Source organism: Rhinoraja longicauda, chromosome 5 (genome assembly GCF_053455715.1).
Source record: "Rhinoraja longicauda isolate Sanriku21f chromosome 5, sRhiLon1.1, whole genome shotgun sequence".
NCBI lineage: Eukaryota > Metazoa > Chordata > Chondrichthyes > Rajiformes > Arhynchobatidae > Rhinoraja > Rhinoraja longicauda.
The window spans coordinates 72,748,433-72,767,873 of record NC_135957.1 but is presented as its reverse complement, the minus strand read 5'-3'; the positions used below and the strand labels follow the sequence as shown (position 1 = coordinate 72,767,873).

General features: G+C 44.2%; 1 protein-coding gene across 3 annotated transcripts in view; it reads right to left on the bottom strand.

Annotated features, from left to right (window-relative positions):
- Positions 1-2,872: 2,872 nt before the first annotated feature.
- Positions 2,873-19,441, bottom strand: part of slc18b1 (solute carrier family 18 member B1) — a 46,206-nt gene continuing 29,637 nt past the window's right edge. For all 3 annotated transcript variants that reach the window (XM_078400224.1, XM_078400223.1, XM_078400222.1), the window contains 7 exons: positions 17,874-17,975; positions 12,196-12,287; positions 9,357-9,452; positions 7,343-7,417; positions 6,044-6,137; positions 5,870-5,916; positions 2,873-3,290 (listed from right to left, as the gene is read on the bottom strand). In XM_078400224.1, coding sequence (XP_078256350.1) covers positions 3,236-3,290; positions 5,870-5,916; positions 6,044-6,137; positions 7,343-7,417; positions 9,357-9,452; positions 12,196-12,287; positions 17,874-17,975 — 561 coding nt within the window. In that variant the 3' untranslated portion in view covers positions 2,873-3,235. The remainder of the gene's footprint in view (positions 3,291-5,869; positions 5,917-6,043; positions 6,138-7,342; positions 7,418-9,356; positions 9,453-12,195; positions 12,288-17,873; positions 17,976-19,441) is intronic.

The window sequence follows — 19,441 nt, the reverse complement described above, 5'->3', positions numbered from 1 at the left end:
GAGTCGCTGAGTTACTCCAGCATTTTGTGGTCTGAGTTACTCCACCACTGTGACCTTAACTATACACATTGCCCTTATCCTTCCATAGTGCAACACCTCACAAGTGTCGGGATAAAACTCCATCTGCCATTTCTGCCCCCATTTCTGTAGCTGATCTGTAATTGATTTATATCTTGTTATTTCCTTTAACGGTCTTCATCACTGTCTGCAACCCCACCAATTTTACTGTCATCTGCAAACTTACTAACCAACCATTTTCTCCCTGGATGTGATGATGACGGACAGGTTCATGGGGAAATGGGAAGGGCAATTGTAATAGCATGCAACTGGGAGCTTGGGATAGCCATTGCAGACAGATGCTCTGCAACTCTGTCACCTGGGCTGTGCTTGGTCTCACCAATGTAGGGGAAGTCACAACGAGAACGCTGAACTACAAAAGATGAAGTTGGAGAGAGCACACATGAATCTTTATCTCAACTGGAAGGGCTTCTTAGGTCCGTGGATGGTGGTGAGGGAGGAGGTGAAGAAACAAGTGTTGCATCTTCTGCGGTTGCAGGGGAGGGGTGAGCAGACCAGAGCGAGTGGTCCCTGCAGCAGGTGGGGGAGATGTGGCGAGGACCATTCCTGACGATACTCGCCCTTTTCTGGATTTCTCCCATCTCGCGAGCCAAACTATCCACTGGCATTCATCATAAACTGCTTCCCACAGCTACCTTGATCACACGGGTGGGTTCCCACTGTTTATTTTTGGTAAGGATGCCATCCCTTTCTCCCAGCATCTGCTCAAGATGCCTTGCATAACCAGAGCGTGCGAAATGTCCTGATGCAGGATATCAACCTGAAGAGTTGATCATTTCCACAGATGCTGTCTTGCACACCTCGAGCAGATTGTTGCTCCAGATTCCAGCTCCTGCAGTCTCGTGCCTCCATCTGAAATGTTATTTTATGAAATGTGGCTACCCATCTGCTGTGGTTGATGGAACCCTCATACATTTCTCACCTCCTTCCATCTCACCATCCCAAAGTTAGAAACATAGAAAATAGGAGCAGGAGTAGGCCATTAGGGACTGTGATCATGGCTGATCATCCAAAATCATTACCCCTTTCCTACTTTTTCCCCACATCCCATGGTTCCGTTTGCCCTAGAGCTAAATCTAACTCGCTTGAAAACACCCAGTTAATTGGCCTCCACTGCCTTCTGTGGCAGAGAATTCCACAGATTCACAACTCTGGGTAAAAAAGTTTTTCCTCATCTCAGTCCTAAATGGCCTACCCCTTACTCTTAAACTGTGACTCCTGATTCTGGACTCCCCCAACATCAGGAACATTTTTCCTGCATCTAGCCTGTCCAATTCCTTCAGAATTTTATATGTTTCAATAAGATCCCCTTTCATCCTTCTGCATTCCAGTGAATACAACTCCAGTCGACCCATTCTTTCATCATATGTCAGTCCTGCCATCCTGGGAATTATCCTGGTGAACCTACGCTGCACTCCTTCAATAGCAAGAATGTCCTTCCTCAAATTAGGAGACCAATACTGCACACAATACTCCAGGTGTGGTATCACCAGGGCCCTGTACAACTGCAGTAGGACCTCCTTGCGCCTGTACTCAAATCGTCTCGCTATGAAGGCCAACATGCCATTTGCTTTCTTCACTGCTTGCTGTACCTGCATGCTTACTTTCAGTGATTGATGTACAAGGACACCTAGGTCTCGTTGCACCTCCCCTTCTCCTAATCTGACAACATTTCCTCCACAACTCCCTGGTCAACTCGTCCCTTCCCAACCAAACCCTCTCCAGGTACTTTCCCCTGCAACCGCAGGAGATACATCACCTGTCCCTATACCTCCCCCCTCGACTCCGTCCAAGGAGCCCGACAGTCTTTTCAAGTGAGGCAGAGGTTCACTTGCACCTCCTTCAACCTCATCTACTGTATCTGCTGTTCCAGGCGTGGACTCCTGTATATAAGCGTAGGCTCGACGATCATTTCGCTGAACTCCTCCGCTCGGTCCGCCTAAATCTACCTGATCTCCCGGTTGCTAAACACTTTTACTCCCCCTCCCATTCCTCCATTGTCAAAGTGAGGCCCAAAGCAAATTGGAGGAACAGCACCTCATATTTTGCTTGGGAAGCTTACACCTCAGCGGAATGCACATTGACGTCTCTAACTTCAAGTAGCCCTTGCTTTCCCTCTCTCCATCTCTTCCCCCTTCCCAGTTCTCCTACCAGTCTTACTGCCTCAGACTACATTTTATCTCCGAACCGCCCACTCCCCTGACATCAGTCTGAAGAAGGGTCTTGGCCCGAAACGTCACCCATTCCTTCTCTCCAGAGGTGCTACCTGTCCCGCTGAGTTATTCCAGCATTTTGTGTCTACCTTCGATTTAAACCAGCATTTGCAGTTCATTCCTATCCATTCAGATAATAATCTGCCTTCTTGTTCTTGCCACCAAAGTGGATACCCTCACATTTATCCACATTATACTGCATCTGCCCACTCACCCAACCTATCCAAGTCACCCTGCAGCCTCACAGCATCCTCCTCACAGCTCACACTGCCACACAGCTTTGTGTCATCCGCAAATTTGGAGATGTTACATTTAATTCCCTCGTCCAAATCGTTAATATTCCCCTCCTCCCCTTTCCCTCCCCAATCCTATACTGTCCCCTCCTCACCTTTCACCTGACTAACCTCCAGCACATTATCCCCTTCATTTCCACCATCTGCAAATGCCATATTTCCAAATACATTTTAAGTAAATAGATTAGAACTAATAACATCTAATTGTTCCTCGAGATTCTCAAAACTATTCCACAACAATAAATTTATTTTGGGAATGCCATAATAAACTTTTATTTACTGGTCTTTTGTCAGTGCCCAAGAAATCACAATGTTAAGTTTCATTTTTTTGACAATCTGGCAGTGGATGAATTAATGGAATTCCAGTGCTGGCATTATTTGTGACAAGTTGATTGTCGTGAAGGCATTAGATTACATTGGAAGAATGTAATGTTCATATTTCTATATTGGAAATCTACTTAACACATGCTTTGTAGTAGTAATGTAAAAAGATTCAGTTTAATTATGAACAAATAGAATAATTAGTGTTACAAGTGTCCAACAGGGGATATTTTATACAGTGTATAAACACTAAAGGTGTTTATGGATATACCAGTAATTGAAAATTGATCAGCAGGAAACTGGACCATCCAAATCTTGGAAGTTTCACATTCAGTCTGTTATTAGTGGTGTTCTTTCTTCTTCTAGGCTGTTCCCAGAATGTGACCTTCATAAAACAAAAATCTGAATCATATTTCCTTAAAGTTAGGTTACATTTCATTAATGATATGGAATGAGATGGCTTTTACTGTAAAACATGACCACAATGCACTAAAGTAAACATTTTATCCATTGAACATGACTATAAACCATCTACTTCTCTGTTCCCAAAATTGATCATCCCCCAAGTCATCTACAGAGCAAACACTGAAAGCAAAAAAAGGGCATTTTCTGTGGTCATGCTGATTTGAAGGATCTGTCTCACACCAACATATCAATTATTTTATTGTAAGAAAATAACTGCAGATGCTGGTACAAATCGAAGGTATTTATTCACAAAATGCTGGAGTAACTCAGCAGGTCAGGCAGCATCTCAGGAGAGAAGGAATGGGCGACGTTTCAGGTCGAGACCCTTAATGGGCGACGTTTCGGGTTGAGACCCTTTAATGGGCGACCTTTCGGGCCGAGACCCTTTAATGGGCGACGTTTCGGGTCGAGACCCTTTAATGGGCGAAGTTTCAATAACGTACAAGACTGATCAACTGAAAGAACGTAGAAAGCTGTGTGGTTGTACAATTAATCAAGGTATGTACTGTAAATTAAGGACGAGTAACAGAAAGTGGACTTGGCCTCCTCTGCTTCAAAAAAAACCAATCCAAGTTTGTCCAATCTTTTCTTACAGCTGATATCCTCTAATCCAGGCAGTGTCCTAGAGAACCTCTTCCCCACCCTCTCCAAATTCTCCACATCCTTCTTATAACGGGGTTACTAGAATGGCACACAATACTCCAAATGCAGCCTAACCAAAGTTGTATTAAATAGCAACACTACTTCTTGACTTTTATGTTCAATGCCCCAACTGCTGAAGGCAAGCACCAGATGCCTTCTTCACCATATTATCTACTTTAGTTTAGGGATGTAGCATGGAAACAGGCTATTCGGCCCACCGGGTCCGCTCCAACCAGCGATCCCGTACACTCACAGGATCCTACACACTAGGGACAATTTACAATTTACACCAAAGCCAATTAGCCGACAAATCTGTACGTCTTTGGAATGAGAGAGGAAACAGGAGCAATCCCACACGGTCACGGGGAAAACATTCAAACTCCGTACAGACAGCATCCGTAGTCAAAATAGAACTGGGTCTCAGGCACTGCAAGGCAGCAACTCTACCGCTGCACCACCATGCTGCCCTTGTGTTGCTACTTTCAGGGAGGCATGGATTTGGACTCATGATCCTAATGCCTTATGCTCGGGATTATATATTTCCAAAAGAGGGTGTCTGATTTGAGGGAGGAGTTTCCAATTATCTGTCACCTTGCATGCCTTGGTGGTCATGATCGTGAGTTTAATCATTGACGTTGAAGTAACAGCTGGAGTGCAATTTTTGAACTGAAGCCATGTTGTAGTCAATGGGAAATGGACAAACTTCCAACTGGCTGCAGTCATTCAGCAAAATTGTTGCAGTTGATGAAAGGCAATCAACTGAGCCCCAGGCCATTACTACAGAAGTTCCTGCAAGAGCTACAAAGATTTAAAGCAGATTTGCATGTACGTGCCAAAAGCCAACACCTTAACAGTGTGGAAATCAATCCAAGCATCTGTAAGGGACAACATTACACCTACATCTGTGGAATTCTCTGGCCTTGTACAGGGAAATTCATATCCTGGGCTGTTTCCCATCTGCAGATGGAACATCCAGGCTTACTGGCAAGAAATTGTGGAATACATTGCCACAGATGGCTGTGGAGGCCAAGTCAATGGATATTTTTAAGGCGGGGATTGTCAGATTCTTGACTAGTACTGGTACCAGGGGTTATGGGGAGAAGGCAGGAGAATGAGGCTGAGAGGGAAAGATAGATCAGCCATGGTTGGATGACAGAGTAGACTTGAATGGCCTAATTCTGCTCCTTGAACGTATAAAATCGCAGGAATCTCGCAGAAAGCCTGTCTGCATTTCTGAACAGGGTCCCTGCCACTCTTTTACTGATGTTGTGCAGCCAATTAAGGAATTTCTTGGAAAAACATTTGTTCAGCAGAATGTAGTATAGAGTCAGCAACCCAATTTCAATAAACGGCTCCTTACATTCATACAATGTACATGGAAATGGATATGAAAACACTACTTTGGCTAAGAGAAAAAATTACACTGGCCACGATTCCCTCTTCTGACTGCTTTCCACAAGCCATCTTTTGCAAAATCCATCTCCTTTCCTAAAATTTTGATTAGACTTTCAAACCAATTTCTGCTACGCAAAAATGGCTGACATTTATTTAAGTATCAAGCAGTATCATGAGAAACAATGGTCTACAGTGTCTGAAGAAGGGCCTCGACCCGAAACGTCACCCATTCCTTCTCCCAAGAGATGCTGCCTGTCCCGCTGAGTTAGTCCAGCATTTTGTGTCTGTCTCTAGGTATATCCTTCTAATGTTATCAAAGCAGTTGTTAATGCCCCAGTCAGTAAAGGGGAAAGGAACTGTCACATTGTTAACATTGTTAGAATTTCACATTTCCAATCTGCAACCTTGTGCCGATTGTGTGTGTGAATTATGTGTGTGTGAATTTTTTAATATAATACCAACCTCTTGTGCGCCATTTCCACCATAAAGTACACACCCAATAACGTACCCTAAGAGACAAAAGACCATTATGTGGACGATTTTTTAAAAGGATCTTTGTTCTCAAATTTTATACATTTTTTAAATGATAGCTTATAATCGCTATGTTTTCTGTATATATTCTACATCTTTACTTACAGAAACAAATGGAATGCCTCCTTGTACAGTTGCAGCCCACTCAAAATTCAACTTGTCATATAAAAATCCACCCAGTATTGGTCCTACAAATGACCTGGTTTATAAAGACAAAAAAAAAGTTGTTTATTATCGAGTGTACTAAAATACACCATGGTCTTGCGTGTTACAGCATACAAATCTGTTGTTGAGAAAATTGAAATGGCACCTTTGCTCTATTTGATAAAATACTCCCTGGAAATAAACAGCAAGATCCTCTCTAAGAGCTTTCTCGCCACACCTAGAATATACTTCTGGATAATGATATTCAAGGACATATTCTTCACATCCTTCACAGAACTGTAGGGCAGGAGGCAATTCAGCACATTGAGTTCTTTGCTCATTTACAAAACTTCACCTCTGTCAGCTTTATAGACAATAGACAATAGGTGCAGGAGTAGGCCATTCAGCCCTTCGAGCCAGCACCGCCATTCAATGCGATCATGGCTGAGCACTCTCAATCAGTACCCCGTTCCTGCCTTCTCCCCATACCCCCTCACTCCGCTATCCTTAAAAGCTCTATCCAGCTCTCTCTTGAAAGCATCCAACGAACTGGCCTCCACTGCCTTCTGAGGCAGAGAATTCCATACCTTCACCACTCTGACTGAAAAAGTTCTTCCTCATCTCCGTTCTAATGCTTTCAAATGCTTAGAAGAGAATCTGCTGCTTTCCTAATCACATGGCGGTATTTCTCTCGACCTGACTGGCAAGTCAAGGGGCTACTAATGCTCCATGCAAAAGCACAATTAGTGTACTTTAGACTGTGCTTTTTTTGTAAGGTGCCAGTTATCTAAATGAGCCTGCATATGTTGCCATGTTTTACTAAAACATTAAGTTCAGATCATATTTTTCATTAATATTTGCTTTTTAAGTGTGTTTATGTCATGTGCTCTCCGTTCACGTGAATCACTGTTAGAACATGCACTGGGAAAATGTGGAGTGCAAACTATCATTTTATGGTTTGCAGACATCTACACAAAGTTCACAAGTTTTTGGAGCAGAATTAAGTCATTCGGCCCATCAAGTCTAATCTGCCATTCAATCATGGCTGATCTATATTTCCCTCTCTTACCCATTCTCCTGCATTATCTCCATAACCCCTGACATCTGTACTAAAGTGAAGTCATTTTGAGTTGAAAATTTAGGGCATAAGTTACTTAGACAGAAGAGCATTAAAACGTTCCACAATAGTTAACTACTGAATTATCTATAAGTAGCTTATCGATTGTTACCAGAAGGATTTCTAAGTAGGTAGGTACATACCCAAGACACCAAAATGCTCCAAATATTCCGGACACTATGCCTAAAGTGCCAAGTCCTTTTTCAAATCCCCTTTCACTGAACAAAAAATGCAAGTAAAACCAATTATTAAATTAAAATCTCTTTCTATTTTTTTAGTAAAGCTTCTTAAATATGTCCTATACACTGCAAGAACTCTGGAGTGATCAGATATTGTGCTGTTTCCCAACTTGTTCGGTTAACATTCCTTAATGTAATTTAATTGTCACGGATCCAGAACACATTTTTTTGTAATGAAAAGTTATCATACCTCAGGTTTAAAAATAATTGCTTAAAATACTACTCTTTAATCAGACTCAACAGTCAAACTACAACTTTTGTAACATGTAAAAGCGGGTTTACAAACATGACATTAAAAATCCTCATACGTTTTGGTTACTCATAAACAATGCAATGATATTGAAATGAACTCATTTACATAGCCAATTGGCCAATCTGATAGCCAATTTACACATGCACAAAAAAAAATCCCTATCAATTTGACATTGTGTTTGAATGAAAATACTGTCAAATAAAACTTTGGCAGAATCCAACTGGCAGTGAAGAAAGCCAATGGAATGTTGGCCTTCGTAACAAGAGGAGTTGAGTATAGGAGCAAAGAGGTCCTTCTACAGTTGTACCGGGCCCTGGTGAGACCGCACCTGGAGTACTGTGTGCAGTTTTGGTCTCCAAATTTGAGGAAGGATGTTCTTGCTATGGAGGGCGTGCAGCGTAGGTTCACTAGGTTAATTCCCGGAATGGCGGGACTGTCGTATGTTGAAAGGCTGGAGCGATTGGGCTTGTATACACTGGAATTTAGAAGGATGAGGGGGGATCTTATTGAAACATATAAGATAATTAGGGGATTGGACACATTAGAGGCAGATAACATGTTCCCAATGTTGGGGGAGTCCAGAACAAGGGGCCACAGTTTGAGAATAAGGGGTAGGCCATTTAGAACGGAGATGAGGAAGAACTTTTTCAGTCAGAGGGTGGTGAAGGTGTGAAATTCTCTGCCTCAGAAGGCAGTGGAGGCCAGTTCGTTGGATGCTTTCAAGAGAGAGCTGGATAGAGCTCTTAAGGATAGCGGAGTGAGGGGGTATGGGGAGAAGGCAGGAACGGGGTACTGATTGAGAGTGATCAGCCATGATCGCATTGAATGGCGGTGCTGGCTCGAAGGGCTGAATGGCCTACTCCTGCACCTATTGTCTATTGTCTATTGTCTATTGTTTCGGTGCCAGGGAGAATATAGAAGCGAAACGTCACCTATGCATGTTGTCAGAAGGGTTCTGACCCAAAACATCACCAATCCATGTTCTCCAGGGATGCTGCCTGACCTGCTGAGTTACTCCAGCTTTTTGTGTCTATCTTCGGTTTATACCAGCATCTGCAGTTCCTTCCTACACATTAGTCTGAAGAAGGGTCTCAACCCGAAACGTCACCCATTCCTTTTCTCCTGAGATGCTGCCTGTCCCGCTGAGTTAAACCAGCTTTTTGTGTCTATCTTCGGTAAAAACATTTAATGCTGACTTTAAACCTAAGGATTTACCACAGCATGGATATTGGAGTGGAGAACTGCAATAGACAATTTAATATACAGCCACAACTTTAAAAGGGAAGGCAATTTTCTTTATGGAAAATTATACACTGAATTTTGGATGTGGCAAAATCTCATGAATCATAATCAGACCATTTAGTCAGATTAAAACATGCAATTTTAGGGCCATAGTTGGAACAAGTAGCAAAATCTTAATCTTAATTTCTGCTTATTTCTAATTTCCTATAAAGAAAGTCCAGTGAGAACTTGAAACAAAGTCCGTATGGAACCATTACAATTCTCCGCCTATCATTTCAGAACAATTATATTAAACAATTATGAAACTGGTGTAAAAGATTTAGATAAAGGCATATGGATCTGCTGTGAGCTCATGCCTTCACAAAGACCAATATACACAACTCTCCTTAGCAGACAAATATAAAGAATTATGTTAATACTTACTAAACACAGGTGATGACTTCTGGAAAAAGGGGGATGCCACACAAACTAAGTGAAAATCCAGTTAACACCAGCATTGAAATAAACAACCACAACTGGCTGCAAGCAAAAGAAACAAGATAAATCATTAGAAAGATATTCATTGAACCAGTTGTTGTCACACTCCAAACCCAAATTACTGCTAGCATAGGCAGAGAATTATAAATGCTGTTAAAATACCATGTTCTTTCCTTCTGGTCAACGAACAAACCGCATGAAATAGGAGCACAACTGTCAGGATATTCGGCCTCTACATTCTCCTCTGCCATTCAATTAGATCAAGACTGACCCAATCTTGTCTTCAGTACAACAGACAATAGGTGCAGGAGTAGGCCATTCGGCCCTTCAAGCCAGCACTGCTATTCAATGTGATCATGGCTGACCATCCACAATCAGTACCCCGTTCCTGCCCTCTCCCCATAGCACCATTCTCCCATTTTCTCCCCATACTGTTTGACACTTTGCAGTTCAAATTTCTGCCTTGAATATATTCCGTTATTTTGTCTGCTCAGCTCTCTGGAGTTGAGATTTCCAAGGACTGACATACTCTTCTCCCAGTTCCAAGGAAAGATCCCTGATACAAAATATAAATGAACTGACTCTCAGTCTGTAGAAGGGATTCGACCCAAAACCTCACCTAGTCATTTTCTTCAGTGATGCTGCTTGACCCGCTGAGTTACTCGAGCATTTTGTGTCTATCTTTGGTGTAAACCAGCCAGCTTCTGCAGTTCCTTCCCACACTTTTTATCTACATTCCTTAGTAGGTTCTTTCAATGCTCCACACAACCGATGCATCCATTATCTCTGCAGTCAACATCCTGCAAGAGTTACAATTTAGGACAAGAGGTCCAGGGCACGTAATTAGCTTTCATTCCCATTCGCTTGGTTGGTACTTTTTCTCCAATGATGGGTTGTTATTCTAGGTTCCTCCCTTCCCTGATTACCCATTATTGTTAGGATGTTCTTTTGCCTCTTCTTCCAAAATAATCATTTACAATCTTTGCTGTTTCTCCCATTCCCAGTTTTTTCCTTTATGGAATCAAATGTTTCCACTTGGCGTCGTGGCACTGAGACCTGGGTTCGATCCTGACTATGGGTGCTGTCTGTAAGGTGTTTGTACGCTCTCCCCGTGACCGGCATGGGTTTCGCTGGGATCTCTGGTTTCCTCCCACACATCAAAGACCTACAGGTTTGAAGGCTAATTGGCTTGGTATAAATGTAAAATTGTCCCAAGAGTATGTTGGATAGTTAGTGTGCACGCTATCACAGGTCGGTGTGGACTCGGTGGGCTGAAGGGCCTGTTTCCGTGCTGTATGTCTAAACTAAATTAAACTTAGTTAGCTATGCTGTTCATTTTTAAACACTGATAGAAGTTTGCTCTTTAATATTATTCATTAGTTTGCTCTCAAAGGCTGTCTTTTCCCTTTTTATAATGTTTAATCATCTTTTGCTGTTTTCTAAAAAAAATCCAAATCCTCTAGTCTAGCCTACCACAACAGCTTGTGCCTATTTCCTTCAATGTGATGCTGTCACAAAGTTCCTTAACATGACACTTGAGTGCCATGGCAAATATTGTTGCTGGTAGCAGCTTAGTAAACAAATGGAGAGACCATAAAGGTCTTGAGATTATTTTGATGAATTGGCACTGTAACTTTATTTCTCCCTGTCTATCTGGTTCTAACGTCATGATGCATGAGATATGTACTTAATGATACAACTGTTTAATAAGTCTATCACTGGGACTATCCCAACGTTTAAGAAACAGTTAGGCTAGGACAAGTACATGGATAGGACAAGATTGGAGAGATATGGACCAAGCGCAGGCAGGTGGGACTAGTGTAGCTGGGACATGTTGGCCGGTGTGGGCAAGTTGGGCCGAAGGGCCTGTTTCCACACTGTATGACTCTATGACTATGACTAAGTCTTTATTTGGCTAATCTGAATACACACGAAAAACTACCTGACATACGGCATATTTGTCAGTGCCCTATACATGGCGACTCTTTGCATATTTGTGTACAGTAATGTATTCAAACAAGGAATTTCCCTGTGCCTAGATACATTTGACAATAAAGTATCATTCATTCAGGTTGGGAACTAACCAATGAATCCACTCCCTTACTCTTTCTCACGGTTCCTCGTTTTTTTTCTCTCCCTTCAAATTTTTGTCTGATTTCATTTTGAAATTTGTTGCTAACTCCCCCCCCCCCCCACTTCCACTCCCACCATTGTTTCAGATATTATATTCCACATCATTGCACAACGATCCAACTGTGTGTTGCTGGTGCTCACCTTTATTGCAACGTAAATCTGACAATACCACACGAGTCTCCACATTAAAAATTATATACAGAAATCCTCATTTTGCTAATAATAATGTTTTGCCTCTGCTAAGTCTGTTTGTTGCAACCCTCACATTCAATATTGTGACATAATCCTGAGCTAATTCTCATTCAAAGGTCAGGTGGAAAATTAAAATTTTGTGGATTCAGGACTAATTATTAATCTAAACAATGCAGTATGTCAGATGTTTGCTGAGAGAGCTTCCTGGCCCTGAAACTTAATTTTTTCTCACGCAGTCTCATGGCTATGTAAAACTATTCTCTCTCCCGTGATGCCGTTTACACCTCTCCTGACATGCTGGAATCATACAGGTGGCAGGTGACTGGAAATCTCTGCTGACAGGCTTGACAAACTTCAGTGGGCAACTTAATAGAATGCGAAGACTGAAAGCCACTGCTTCACCACTCGCAATACATTCCCAACTGTGCAATGAATAAAACAAAACTGTTAAGATACCTACCCCTTAATGTGAAAAAAGGGTGCTGGACCCAGCAACAGGAAACTCAATGCAATTAGCCAACTTCCAAACAGCATTAACCATTTTCTAATTCTCTGGATTTGGGGAAAGGAGAAAAGGAAAAAAAAAGACACAGCAAAATGAGAATCATCAAGTCCAGTTATGGATTCTAGATTGCATCATTAGAATTTCAGGAAATCACCATCCCCCAACTCAATATATGCTTGGGTGACGGTATTGAAAGCTACAGTATTAAAGTAGCAGAGATACAAACTGCTGAAGTAACTCAGAGTGTCAGGCCACATCTGTGGAGGACATGCATAGGTGATGTTTCAGGTCAGGGTCCTTCTTCAGACTTCAGTCTGAAGAAAGGGCCCGACCTGAAATGTTGCCTATCCATATTCTCCATAGATACTGCTGGATCAGCTAAGTTACTCCAGCACTTTGTGTCTTTTATGATAAACCAAGATCTGTAGTTCCTTGTGTCCAAGTATTAAAGTAGCAGTAGGATTCAATCACTGCATTACAAAGTAATTTGTATTGTCAAATCAACAATACTAATTTGAATGAACTGTGCAACGTAAGGTGTAATTTTCTACACTACTACATCGTGAGGTTAATGGGTTAAAGGCACCAAAAGAGATCATTCCTGTTGTATTATATAAGACAAGGGGGATGTTGTGATATTGCTGGGACTACTTTGTGTATCCAAGGACTACTTTGTATGCCTGTGTATATAAGGGATTGGTGTGATTAGGCTGTCACTCTGGATCCAGGCGGCCTTGGAATAAACAGCCTGGAGTTAAGCTCCACCATGATAACATCTTAAACATGTGTACTCGTGGTCCTTCCAGAGTCACAACAAAGGTACAACAAGTACCGGACCACGAAGTACAACATGGTGGCAGCGGCTTGGTGTTTCGCCTAGGGAGGGAATGAAGCATGCCCGAGCAGAAAAGGTTAAAAAGAAGAAAAAAAAAGCCCTGAAGGGAAACAAAACAAAGGAAAAGTTTCCAGCTCGGTACGGGACGTTTGGAGTGCATCCCGACAGGGCCAGTGTGAGTTGGTATAGTTACCTGCTCAGTAGTCGGCGCCGAGTTGCCGACGTGACGCTGCAAGCTGCTGGGGGCGGTGCGTGTAGGCCCACGTCGCGCCCCAGCACCTGTGTAGGCCCGAGATTAGAAGCCTGCGACTGTTTCGCGGGGGAAGACCGGGAGACCCGACACACACGGAGATGTGCGGTGACCGGGGAAGACCGACACCCATGGAGGTGTGCGGCAACAGCGGAAGACCGGGAGACCCGACACACACGGAGATGTGCGGTGACCGGGGAAGACCGACACCCATGGAGGTGTGCGGCAACAGGGGAAGACCGGGAGACCCGACACCCACGGAGGTGTGCGGTGACCGAGGAAGACCGGGAGACCCGACACACACGGAGATGTGCGGTGACCGGGGAAGACCGACACCCATGGAGGTGTGCGGCAACCGGAGGAGACCGGGAGACCCGACACCCACGGAGGTGTGCGGTGACCGGGAAAGACCGACACCCACGGAGGTGTGCGGTGACCGGGGAAGACCGACACCCACGGAGGTGTGCGGCGACCGGGAGACCCGACACCCACGGAGGTGTGCGGTGACCGGGGAAGACCGACACCCACGGAGGTGTGCGGCGACCGGTAAGACCGACACCCACGGAGGTGTGCGGCGACCGGGGGAGGCTGACACCCACGGAGGTGTGCGGCGACCGGGAGAGCCCTGGAGGAGACCGACACCCACGGAGGTGTGCGGAAACCGGGAGAGCCCCGGAGGAGACCGACACCCACGGAGGTGTGCGGCGACCGGAGGGACCGACCACCCGAGGAGGTGCAGCGGCCGGTAAGGCCGAGGCACTGCGTACTTACCCAGGTGCGTCGACCGTAGAGTCGGGACGGCCCTGGGCCCGAGGCAGCGGCAGCGCGTTCAAATTTGAGCGGCAGCTGCCGGGAGCACCTGTGGGCGGAGCCGGGGAGCACCTGTGGGCGGGGCCAGCGGCAGCGCGTTCGAAAAGTTGAACGGCAGCTGCCGGGGAGCACTTGTGGGCGGGGCCAGCGCACCGCGATTACAGCGGTGCCAGCCCAGCAGTGCCAGCCCAGCAGTGAGAGCCCAGCAGTGGGAGCCCAGCAGTGCCAGCCCAACAGTGGGAGCCCAGCAGTGCCAGCCCAGCAGTGCCAGCCCAGCAGTGGGAGCCCAGCAGTGCCAGCCCAGCAGTGCCAGCCCAGCAGTGGGAGCCCAGCAGTGCCAGCCCAGCAGTGGGAGTCCAGCAGTGCCAGCCCAGCAGTGGGAGCCCAGCAGTGCCAACCCAGTAGTGGGAGCCCAGCAGTGGGAGCCCAGCAGTGCCAACCCAGCAGTGGGAGCCCAGCTGTGCCAGCCCAGCAGTGGGAGGCCAGCAGTGGCAGGCAAATCATGGTGGTGGAGCATCTAGAGCCTACACTACGTTTGATCTACACAGCACGTTTTCTTGAGGGGAAGATATGGAACAAAATGAATATTTTGTGTTTAATGACCTGTGTAGTGATCTGTGTACTGAAAGCTTAATGTATTATATTTGATGCTTTTGTATAAATGTATATATCTGTGGAGTGACCACACGGAGTGAGTGACCACCCGGAGTGAGTGACCACCCGGAGATGAGTGACCACACGGAGATGAGTGACCACACGGAGTGAGTGACCACCCGGAGATGAGTGACCACACGGAGATGAGTGACCACCCGCCGATGAGTGAAATTCCGCAGAGGAGTGACCACCATGATGGCGAAAAAAGCAATTGTGTTAGTTGTCTTATTGGTATTGTTTGCAAAAAGCAATGGTGTTTGTTTATGTTTGTTAAATATATTTTAGCCCTCGAATGGTAAAGAAAACCATTTTATATAAGACAAGGGGGATGTTGTAATATATAAGACAAGGGGGATGTTGTGATATTGCTGGGACTACTTTGTGTATCCAAGGACTACTTTGTATGCCTGTGTATATAAGGGATTGGTGTGATTAGGCGGTCACTCTGGATCCAGGCGGCCTTGGAATAAACAGCCTGGAGTTAAGCTCCACCATGATAACATCTTAAACATGTGTACTCGTGGTCCTTCCAGAGTCACAAGAAAGGTACAACAAGTACCGGACCACGAAGTACAACAATTCCTAGGTCAACTAGAGGGGCAAAGCCATTAGGAAACAATTCTAAAGCAGTTGCCAACAGTACTGCTGCTGGGTGGGAAATGGTTCAGTAAATCAAAGTGAGATTATTTGAGGTACAAGGAACTGCAGATGCTGGTTTATACAAAAATAAAGACAAAGTGTTGGAGAAATTTAGCAGGACAGGCAGCATCTCTGGGGAATGTGGACAGGTCAGGAGAACGTGTCTTAAGAAGAGTCGCAACCCAAAACATCACATCTCCCTACAGAGATGCTGTCTGACTTGCTGAGTCATTCCAGCACATTGAATCTTTTTTCGAGATTATTTACGTTTTTGTGCTCCATGTTTGGTGTCTGAGATCAGCCTAATATGCAGAATGTTAAATAGCACAAGCAGATTTAAGCCGTTTTGTCAGAAAAGGACATACCAGAGAAATAATCAATCCTTTACAATGAATCAATATTAAAAACACTTTGGTGTCGCGCCACCCAGCAGAAAATAATTTAAAAATACCTTTCAATAAAAATATTAACATATTTCTTTACAGATGCTGAATTACAGGAAATGTTTCACGTTATTTGTGTTTTAGATTCAAGGTTTCAGAAATTCCAGGAGTTTGACTTTTTAAAATTATTTTTAGCTGCTTCATAAGGTCTCCGCATCCTACTTCATTCCCTCCCATTCATCAGCACAGTCATTAACTCGGCTAATATACTTTACTTTAGGCTCAAGGAGGCCAAGTCGATGGATATTTTTAAGGCAGAGATGGATAGAATCTTGGTCAGAAGTTATGGGGAGAAGGCAGGAGAATGGGGTTGAGAGGGACAGATAGATCAGTCACGAGGGGGCGTGGCTGTGTTCTGCAGCTGCGGCTCACCGGCAGTCTCTCTGTCTTTCTTTTTGTTTTTGTCTTTGTTATCGTTTAAATGTTTCTTTTGATTTATTTTTAACTCTGTATATGTGGGGGGTGGTGGGGGGTGGTGGGGGAAACCTTTTTTTCTAATCTCCTCCTCAACGGAGATGCGACCTTTACCGTGTCGTATCTCCGTTTGCGCTACGGCCTAACACTGTGGAGTCGGCGGCCTCCAGCTGGGATCGACCTTGAAGACTCCGGTCGCAGGGCCTGGACTTACCATCTCGGAGGCTTCGGCCGCGGGCCCTGTAGACCGCAACATCGGGAGTTCGCAGGTCCCTGGCTGGCGACCGGCTTTCGGGAGCTCCAGCCGTAGCAGCTTCGACCGCCCCGAAGCGCGAGGTTTGATTGACCCGCTCGCAGGCCCTTCATCGCCCTGTGTGGCCTGGCCGCGGCACCTTCCATCGCCCGGTGGGGGCTCAGGACCTTCATCGGCCTGCTCGGCTCGACCCTGGGACATTCCATCGCCCGGTGGGGGCTTCAAAAGTCGGGAGCCTCGATCGCCTCGTGGCACCACGGGAGAAGAATGAGGAGGAGATAAGACTTTTCTTTGCCTTCCATCACAGTGAGGGTGTGCCTGGAGCAATCACTGTGATGGCTGTTTGTGTTAAAAATTGTAATTGTGTGTCTTGTTTTCGTTATTGTTTACTGCCGGACCCTGACGTGAGAGGACGCTGGCGCTATTTGTTCGCCGCTTCTCCGTCAGGACAGTTCGTTTGTTTGTTTTTATGTCTTGACTGTTTTTGTAAAGCGTCTTTGAGCATCTGGAAAAGCGCTATAAAAAATAAATGTTTATTATTATTATTATTATTATGATTGAATGGCGGAGTAGACTCCTGATGGGCCGAATGGTCTAATTCTGTTCCTATCACTTATGATCTTATAATCTTATGATTGGCAGAGCGGTCTTGATGGGCCGAATGGACTAATTCTGCTCCTATCACTTATGGACTTATGAAGACCTTGAATCAAGTATATAATATTTTCTATACTCTAAATGTCGTGGGTGGTACAACAGTGACTACACTTGTAAAGTACGGTGTTAGCCATGTAAAACTTCAATACATTCTGAGTCATGAAAGGTACTATCTTTTAATTTTTAAAAAGTAACCCTAAGGTCATCAATTGCAATGAGATGGCAAAAAAGCACATCTTCACTCCAGTTACACTGGAAAGCTTAGAGGAGTCATAAAGCTTACAGCTGAAGGCAGGCAAGAGGGAACTTTCCAATGATTTAGAGTTTGTTGCTTGTGAACAAATTTGCCTGTGGCAGGACCCGAACAAGCAGGCCATTTCAAAATGCACAACCTGAACATCCAGGAATACCTGAACAAATCTTGCAAACTTCCAAAACATAGCTTACTGTCAAAGACAGGCATAGGTCAACGGCTGCAGCTTTTTAAAAAAAACATCTGCAATCATGAACTGAAGTTATGACATTTACATTTTTATTTCTATAACCAGTATGTTAGATTTTCTTGAACACTAACAAAAATCAGTTGAATAAAAAAAGGGAAGTTTATCACTACAGGCAAAAAGATCTGTATTGTGAAATAAAATCTTTACAATGAAATAAGCCAAAGCCAATACTTACTGGTATTTTGTCAGACAGCAATCCAAGAAGTGGAGAGGATAGAGCATAGGCCAATGCATGTCCCAGGAACACTAGTCCCACAGATCCAGGCTTCAATTTAAACTGGAAAATTTAAGAAGCATTTTACAGTCAACGTTGCATAAATCATATGTGGCGTTGCATATTTAACTATGTGTATTTTAAAAAATAAGCCACTTTAAACAAGTTAAAAACTATGTCACTCTTAAGTAATTAAAAGGCCTTTTATCTGGTACAGGTCCACTACTGATTTCTCAGCAACTGATGGTCCGGCACCTCCTTTAATTCAGAAAAGATTACGAGAGCATTGCGTGTTTAGATTATCTTTGCATTTTGTTCAGCACGGGCATTGTGGGTTCCTGTGCTGCGCTTTCCTATGTTCTATGAATGCCAGATTCGGGGGAGAAGTAGGGGAGAGAAGGGAATGTGGGGAGAACAACATGGGATTCATGCATGATTAGAGTAAACTAGACCAAGTGGACCCATTGTGCCCAAACCTCTCCTGCATTGGTGCAGAACCCTCTCCTCCCCCATTCCCCTCCCCCCTTCTTCCCTCTCCCTCCTCCCCTTCACTCCCTCCACCCCTCCCCTCCCCCCCCCCCCACTCCATCCCCCTCAACCTCCCCTTATCCTCCCTCCTCCCCCCCTCCCTCCCTCCCTGGGAGACAGATTTAAACTTTAAAATGTGATTAACTTAAAAAATATAACACCAATTTCAATGATTTTTTTTCCATTAGCACCAAAGGGACGACGGTGAGTAAGGTGGGCCTAAAATTGTCGTGCTACCGTGTCCCGTTTTGGCTGTAGTTCAGGAACAAACAAACAAACAAACAAACGAGAGTTTGAATATATAGATGGCTGTTGGTAAATTGTGGACTCGGTGGGCCGAACAACCCGTTTCTTTGACTCTAAATGATGTATGATCCACACAGTCACAAGTACACAAGACACTGAAGCAGATGCATGCTGGTTTCCCCCTCCTGCTCACTCTGCTGTTCAAAAGATCACAGCTAATACTTTACCTCAATGTCACTTTCCTGTGCTAATCCCATATCGCCCAAGAAACTTAATATCTAAAAATCTAACAATCTCACTTTATCTAACTACAGGTGCCACATTACTAATTTCCTTTCTTTCTCAAGTATGTATCCTGCATCTTATTAAATATATCTCTGCTACACCTAATAGCGAGTTCTTTAGTCTCACCAAATAAAGCCATTTCCCAAGGATTCATCAATATTTATTAATGGCCAACTGACGTTTAATTTTAGATTCATCACAGAGAGCCACATTCTCCATAATTATTTTGTCATATCATTTAAGGTTCGCTACTACAGTCATTACAAGCCTCCTCATTTCTCTCCATCCTGTTTAATTGTACCATCTTAGTACAGCTATCATTCTTGGGAGTCCTTCATAATTTCACTATTACCTCTTTATCCTTTCCATAATGTGAAAACCAGGAATGTGCAGAGTTTATAAAAGTCAATGGTAATGCTGCTTCTTGCTTCTGATGCAAAAATCTTGGAACTGTCCGGTGCAATATTCAC